This window comes from Arachis duranensis, chromosome 9, assembly GCF_000817695.3.
Source record: "Arachis duranensis cultivar V14167 chromosome 9, aradu.V14167.gnm2.J7QH, whole genome shotgun sequence".
NCBI lineage: Eukaryota > Viridiplantae > Streptophyta > Magnoliopsida > Fabales > Fabaceae > Arachis > Arachis duranensis.
The window spans coordinates 12,408,301-12,416,994 of NC_029780.3; the positions used below are offsets into that span (position 1 = coordinate 12,408,301).

At 28.9% G+C, this 8,694-nt stretch overlaps 1 protein-coding gene across 1 annotated transcript in view; it reads right to left on the reverse strand.

Moving 5' to 3' along the window:
• Positions 1-857: 857 nt before the first annotated feature.
• The window catches only part of LOC107464785 (disease resistance protein RPV1-like), an 8,668-nt gene continuing 831 nt past the window's right edge, over positions 858-8,694 (reverse strand). Inside the window, exons 2-5 of the mRNA XM_052253761.1 lie at positions 8,111-8,678; positions 5,595-6,693; positions 4,014-4,334; positions 858-2,316 (exon numbers count right to left, since the gene is read on the reverse strand). Of these exons, the coding sequence (XP_052109721.1) occupies positions 967-2,316; positions 4,014-4,334; positions 5,595-6,693; positions 8,111-8,667 (3,327 nt within the window). The 5' untranslated portion in view covers positions 8,668-8,678 and the 3' untranslated portion in view covers positions 858-966. The remainder of the gene's footprint in view (positions 2,317-4,013; positions 4,335-5,594; positions 6,694-8,110; positions 8,679-8,694) is intronic.

An 8,694-nucleotide genomic window follows, 5' to 3' on the forward strand; every position in this document is an offset into this window, starting at 1 on the left:
ATGTTTAGTTGTATTCGCATTGATCTTTTAGTGCAGCCATCAAAGAAAGGACATTATATTTTAAAAACAATTGTCTACCCAAGGATTATTTGGTACCCAATACTTTTTCTTATTAAATTACAAGTCCTTAGACACCCAACCTTTAACACACAAGCCTAACACTCCACATAAATGGCACCAATATTTTGTAAACTATTATGAAGCTTGTACCCAAAGTTCTTAAGAACCTTCTTATGTGCAAGCTAGCCTCTATTAAATTTGTTATCAAATGTGATCATTGACTACCTTCGTAAAACCAGTTATGTAATCAACAGCAAGAGGTAAAAACAACGGCAATGGAATAAGTAAACACAAAATAAAAAGACTATTTGCAGAAGTTCTGACTTAGATTAGGACGAGGAGTTTCTGCTCTCTTACGTGTTCACTAACAAAGTAAGTAGATGCTCCTTTTTGCTGAAACAACTGCTTGAAAAAAAAAAGAAAAGAAAAGAAAGAGAAGTTGCTTCTTTACTAAACATTCGGTTGTTGTCGGAACACCGCATAAGTGACACCCTATTAATTATGCTCCCTTCTGTAGAAATCTCTAAAATTCTGGTGACTTTGTTTAAAAAGAATAAATATTTAGATATTATGATATAAAAATATAAAAATTAAATAAATATATAAAGTAATTATTAGAAATATTTATTAAAATAATATCTAAAAATATATATAAGAAGAATTATTTAAAAATTTCAAGTTAAATGTGATCTAAAATACTTATAAATAGACCATCATAAAATTTATTATAATTAAATAAATAAAAAATATATTAAATTTTTAAAATATTTCTATCAATAATATAACATTATCAAAATTTTTCAACCATTCATTTAAATTATCCTTAATCAAAACTATCTCTTCTGTTAACTACAAAATTTAAATCTATAATGCACTCAACAAACTACTGCAATCTATTTCATAAAACTAACATATCCCTTCCTCGGCCTGCTCCAAGCGCGCGTGCACATGTTGTTGAAATAAGCACTGCGTACCATAGAATTTCCCAAATTCAAGAGAACAATTCTGATATGAAGGTTCACAATTATATGAATCCATTTCTCTTGTTATTGACCAATTAAAAATGGTATCTGAAGTTGTGTCAAGCCATTTCATTTGTTGAACGAAACTCTGATATTCTGCCACATTGATTAGGCTGACCCCCAATCCTTTCAATAGCAACGGCGTGTACTCTGATGCCACACTAACCTTAATTTCAAACTGTGCCTGAGATTTGGCTTTACTACTTAGGTAGTTAGAGCATGCCACGTAATACATCAGATACACGTGGTCCGATGCAATTTCTTGACCTGGCCTAGGCAAGCGCAACTTGATACTGTTCCCTTCATCCTCATCATCACCAACACTGAGGCTAAAGTTTAAAAACAAACCTTCAGATGCAACTTTCGGAATAATGAAAGCAAAAATGAAGCCTAACTGACTGGAAGGCAGACCAAATGGGACATCAATGGTTATGTGATCGCCAATTGTTCTGTGCAATAACCACTTCGGAATTCTGCTTCCCGGATACACATAGGTGGCTCCATGAGCATCATAATCTGCATCATAATCTTGGTAACTGTCACTTTCAAATCTGGACAAATGTTGATATGCAAATTTCATCATGTTGATTTGTGCATTCAAGCCAATAGCCTCAAGAGAGTGTTGATCCAATGCCAGACAATTCCAGAATGCAACCTTTTCCCTTTCTTCCTTCATTTGTTCAGCTACAGTCACAGGGAACAACACGGTCTTCAGTGATATGCAACCTTCAACATTTAGGTATTCGATGTTAGGGGGAAGCTTCGGTAGAGTTTGAAGCTCCCTGCAATCCCTTAAATTTAAGCGTCTCAGCCTCAAGAGGTGCTTAATGCTTTCAGGCAAGTACTCAATAGTACTGTTTGCTAGACTTAGCACTTCAAGTTTGCTTTGAATTCCAATAGATGCAGGCAGTTGTTTGATCCCTGTGTGATCTAAATACAGGTATACCATATTCATTGAAATAACAGAAAATTCCTTCAGTGCTGTGCAGCCATCGAGATAGAGAGAGCGAAGGGACCTTAAATGAGTATCACTTGTAAGGCTTGTAAGGGAAACGCAGTTTGAAAGGTACAAAGCCGTGAGTTTCTCTAAAGTGAAAACAGATGGATGTACATGAATTAACTTTGAACTCGATCTGAAACCAAGCTCTTCAAGATTTGTTGCATTTGAAAAGTCTGGTGACTCTGTTAATTGGGTGGAACATACAAGGCTAACTACCTTTAAACTTCCAAGATTCTGTAACACTCAACAAATGAAGATTTCATCAGTAATCATTCACTCTATTTTTAGTTAGTTACTCGTATTTAAAAAATTTCTAATCGAGTTCCTTCATTGTGAAAATGTTTTCAACTAAATCTCTAATTTAAACTACAGTTAAAATATGGAAAAGGATAAATAAAGAATGAAAATATTAAACAATGTGAATAATGAATATATTAGATATTCAATTTATTAGATATGCGAATAGTTATTCTAATATTAAGATTTAGGTGGATAATTTAAAGGTGTGGTGTATTTTTATTTTATTAGACCAATTTTAAAACTTTTACATTGTTAAAAAAGTCATTGTCTATTCATATTTTTCTTAAAATAAATTTAGATTATTTTAATTTTTTTTCCAAACATTATTGAAATATTTAACAATGGATGAGATATTTCATGAATATCTACTGCCCTGACTGTATAATATATTGCTATTTTTTTTCTAATATATTGCTAATATGTTAGTGGAACAATGCACATGTTTTTACTCTCATGTCACATCTTACTCTTGCACAATGAGAAAAAAGTAGTGTATATATTTTATTTTTACCAAAAATATTTAGTTTTAAACGTTTAAAAAAGTTCTAATTTTATATTTAAAATATTTATTTTTGTCTTAAAAACTTTATATTATCATACTTTTTAATTTTTTGTCAAAATTATTTTTTTTAACTATCATAATTATTATAATCATAATAGTCAAAGTAGAATCGGTAGTGATCTAAGAATAAACTTGATAAAAGAATAAGTGATTAAAAAATAAACAACAATAATAGAAATGATCATTTTTAGAAGAATTTTTTTATTTTAATTAAAAAAATATAATAAAAATATAATATTTTAAACATCCAATATGAAATTAATATTTACTCTAAATTTTGGTGAATAAAACCGAATTTACCTTTTATTTTTTATGTAATATTTCAAATTAATTCTTAAAATTATTTTGTGAAATATTTTAGACTCCAACAAATTTAATTACAAAGTTAATCTTCAAATTTATTTTGTAGATAAATCAATCTTCATATTAAATTACTCGTTTACATATAAGAACTGATTTGAAACTTCAAAAAACTTGTAGAGACTTTTATGTCTTTAATTCTTTATCAAATAACGATGAAGACTAATTTATTTAACAAAAAAAGTAGAGAGTTAATTTAATAGTTAAATTTTTTTGAAAACTAAAATGTTCAACTATTTTTTTTTTAAAATTGATGATTTGAGTTTTACTCTTGTTTTATTCTTTTTCTTTGTCGTGATAATAGAATCATAAAATACAAGATTTTATACATAGAAAAACTAGTATATATACGTAAATTTAAAATATTGACCGTTCCATTAATGAATGAAACTAATGTTTTGATATTTTTATTATTTAAAATTAAAAAATTAATTTCGTTCATTCATGATAGATTTATCAGATTTCTAAACTTTTAATCATAGAAATATAAGTTTAATTTATTCTTAATTGTTATACTTGATAATTCATTGTATAAATATAAAGTGAGAATGATTAAATACAGAATATTACAGTAGAAATTTGAAATTCAAAAAAGTTCATAGTAAATTTGGATGAAAATATAAGGACATTCATGTTAATTAAACCTTATTTGGCTATGTTTCTATCCATGGATTTGAAATTATAAAAGACAAGCATGTTTGGTTGTTACCTGCTCTTGATGCCAAAGTTTTTTCACTCGGTTAACGGGCAAGGAGAGTATTTGAAGATTTTCAGCAGAAAACTGAGTTGGCAAGGCTTCCATAGGGTAGTGTATCCAATGAAGAACCCTTAGTTCATTAGGCAAAGACTCAAGCCCTTCAGGAAAATACAAACTCATTTGATCTTGTGGGAAATAAGAAGGACACGTGTAAGGAGCTAAAATTTCCAAAAAGTGTAGGTTGCTCATCTTTGCAAATACTTGAGGGCTTAGCTGCAGCTTCTTATTAAGCAATGGCAAATTGGCGGAGATGCTTCTAATGGCTTCACTCCCCTACAAATATTGCAAACATTTTATACCATATATCATTCAAAAAATAAAATCCTCTATAAAATTAACTTTACTATATATTCGGCTTTAAAAAAGGTAACAATTTTTCGAAACAAATAAAAAGTTTGTCTTTTGGTAATATATATACACATTTTCATTTAAAAAAAAAATTGGAAATAAACTTTTTTCTGTTAATAATCAACAACATTGTTTTTCTTCTTTACAATAATAATCCAAAACCGCAATCTTTGTCCGTTCACTGCTTGTAGGTAGGAATGAAAATGGGTTGGACTATGTATCCGGGCCTTGTGGTTTGGTTTGTTTTATTAAATAGATTAGACTTTGAGTTTTTTTTTTTTTGTAAAATCTATTATTTAAAAAAATTAGATTATAAGGTTTAAAAAAAATTTATGACATGACCTTTTTAATAATAGATTTTAAAAAGATTCGAACCAAATCGGCTTAATAAAATGAGTGAGTTTAAAATGAGTCTAGTTATAAATTTTCATTAAGTAGGCCGATCCAGTTTTACTTGTAACTACTTGGTTCATTAATCGTTAGTTACAAAATGTTAGTCTTTATCAAAATCATATTTTTTAAAGTCAATATTTTAAAATTTTAAATTTTTTTAAAAGAAAGTTATATATTGCTTGTTTAATTTTATAAAATTTGTTTTGCCATTTTAATAAAATTATTTTCTAAAAAGATGATTACAAATATCCTTAAAATTTTATAGAAATGTTTTTTTCCTTTTATGAAAGAAAAAATATTTGACAAATAAAATATGCTTTGGTTCTTAATTAATATATAATTTTATTTTGTTTTATTCTGAACATTTAAAATAAATTTTAATTTGATCGTATTCAATTCTTCCCTTATTGTATGTCTTTCAACGATCAGGTGGTCAAAATTTTCCTAATGTTACCCTTATATAATATGCACACTCTCAAGAGAAATTGACCTCTTAAATAAAGTATAAATAATTGAAGATGACAAAGGAAAAGCCAAATTTATTTAAGAAAACATAAGATAAGATGTAAATTTTCTTTGGATTTAACTTTCTCCTCAATTTAGCTTTATGAGGATATTAAAGGTGAAATTTAAATCTATTTTAAACATTGAGAATAAAAGTTAAGCAAATAAATAATTTTAAAAAGTTAAAAAAATTAGAAATAAAAAATATTTAAACATGTTAATTATATACTAAAATCAATCACCAGTATAATATATATATATAAAATATACACAAATTATGACATATACCTTATCACCTTTTAGCACTTGATAAATGTCATTAGATCCCCATAATCGGCTTCGTTTTCCAGGGTCTTCAATAGATTCTTGACGAACAATCTCGAGTGCTGTTTCTTGAATAATGTCATGCATGGATACAATAGTTCTTTCAGAAACAGTTATGAGGGCTTTGTCTTTTAACCTTTCTAACACAAAAGCCACAGAATTGATCTCATCCTTCAAAAGTAGTTTTATATCATCCTCTAGCACCCATTTGAAAAAACAAGCAATATCCAAGAATATCTTTTTCTCATCCCGATCAAGATCATCATAACTGAGTTTCATCACATTATGGACCTCTTTGTCTGGCATATTTTTAAGCTTCTCTAACAGGCTTTCCCACATTTCTTTCCCTTTTCCATGGACATGGTGGCCCAGAACTTCAAGGACTAATGGAACACCTTTGGCATACTCGATCACCTTTTTTGATTGCTCATGAAATTCCTTCTCAAGATCACGATGTTCATGTTTGAAGGCAATCGAATTGAAAAGCTGAAGCGCCTCATCAACTTGTAATGGCTTAACTTCGTAGATAAAATCAACTTCTGTATGGAGCACTTGCTTATCTCTGGATGTTACAATGATTCTACTACCTGGTCCAAATTGTTCCCTTGTTCCAAATAGTATTTTCAGTTGCCGAAAACCATCGACATCATCTAGAACAATTATAACCTTCATTCGACCAAGTCTTTTCTCAAGAAAAGGGGGCAATCCATTTGAGCTATCAATTTTTAAGCCTGGTTCACGTATGAGTTCAGAATAAAGTTTGCTCTTCAAAGAAAATATTCCTTCCCTGGCTGAACTTTCCTTTACATTTCTCAGAAAACAAGAACCTTGGTACTGTGAGCGTACGCTGTTAAACACTTCCCATGCAAGAGTTGTCTTACCCAAGCCCCCCATTCCCCAAATTCCCAAAGCACGCACGTCTCCTAACTCGGGGTTCAATTCTGACTCTAAGAGTGCAATTGATTTGCCAATTCCAATAAGCCCTCTTGAGATATATTTCTGCTCATGATTCAATCTCTCTATCAGATGTTTGGTGATTGCTTCAAGGAGCCCATAGTCATTCCTAAAAAACAAGGAAGATGTAAGAAATTTGAATGACAATATTTTCAGTGTTTTTTGCCTTAGTAATTTTGGAGATAAAAGGGATCATGTATGTCATAAAGTATATATTTTTTTCTTTTATTAATTATATGTTATATCAGATGAAAAACTTAAATGTAAGAGTAAAGTCCTTAAAATTGCAATGGATCAGAGACCAACAAAATAGGGATTGATAGTTTTGATTTTACATATGGGAAAATGAAATTCATGAAAATTTAAAGGATCGGCTCAATTAATGGATAAATTCATGATAATTGTTATTTTAATTAAATTTAAATAAGTTGGTGCAAGATCAATTAAAAAAATGCATGCATATGTTATTATTTTATTTTTTTGCACTTTAATGTTGTACACATTAATTTTTAAAGTATAACACAAAAAATTTTGTACATAATACAATTTTATTGATATAATATACAATTTTTTGTATATAGCACAAATTTTTACTACAAATATATTTTATTAGTTGGATGAGTCAATATTTTTGGTATATAGTTCTCAAAAAATTTATGTGCTGACCAAAATTTTTATGTTACACACTAAAATTTATGTGTTATGCATATTTTATTGGTATAATATACAAATATAATGCATAAATATTTGTATATAGCATATAAATTTTGGCACATAACATAAATTTTTGCTGCAAATATATTTTGTTAGTTGGATGAGTCAATAGTTTGAGTATGTAGTTCTCAAAAAATTTTTGTACTATGTACTAAAATTTTTGTACACCAAAATTTATGTGTTGTGCTGATTTTATTGATACAATATATCAATTTTTGCATATAACACACAATTTATGTGTGCTATAATTTTTTAAATTTTTATAGAAGAAGAAGATGATAACAAGAAAGAACATGATAATAATATAAGAGGATGAGGGAAAAAAAATTAAACAACGACATAAAAAAAAGAAGACAACAGTGGTTGGTGACAGATGATAATAATGTTAAAGAAAGAAGGACACAAAAGAAGAGGCAGAAGTACTCACCTATATACGAAAAAGAAGAAGCGACAAAGTTGGTTAAAAATTTGGTTTAAAAAATGGTTAGACGCTTAACAATTTCAATTTTTATTATGTCTAAAGTAGAAGTTAGCTAGTGTATTTATTAATCAATTTTGATTAATTTGATGGTTAATTCAGTTTAAATAAGTATATGAAATTTAAATTGTATCTTGTGTATGTAGCAATTTATTAATTAGCAATAAATTATTAAATAGTATTTCGATTTGTGACAGTTTATAAATGAATTTAATTTATTAAAAGTAAAATGATTTAATTTATAAATAAATTTTTATATTTTGTTTGATTTAAAAAAAATGAAAAATGAATGTATTTGAAATCTTTCCCTGAAGAAAAATAAAAAATGACATACCTGTATTTTGTTGAATGTAATCCAGATAAATTAGCAGCTCTTTGCAAAGCAGTTCTCCAACGTTGAACCTTGATCAAGTCATGTTTCTTCTCATGTTTAACAAATGCGTCTCCATAGGATCCTCTTTGATGACGCACATCTGAGGGATCTACGTCAAGAAAAACTGGTAGCACAAACTGGCCTTCTTTTTCTCTGCACTCAACTATTTTTGCAAGTTCCTCCAAACACCAGTGTGAAGAAGAATAGTTTGGTGAAAATATAACTAGTGAAATTAATGATGCCTCGATTGCTCTAATGAGTGATTTTGGTATTTCATCTCCTACCTCAATTTTATCATCCACAAAGCCGTTAATTTTCTTTCTAGAAAGTGCGTCAACCAAATGACTAAGAAAACCTCGGCGGATGTCTGGGCCTCTGAAGCTAACAAAGACATCATACTTTATCTTAAGGGCATTTTTGGAAGAAGAAGCCACACCCTTCGATTTCAGAATAAGCAAGAGACAAACAAATACAACATAGGCCTTCTGTGATACTCGGAAAAAAGATGCATGTGCCATAGGATTGAATTCTGAAGTATATGTATC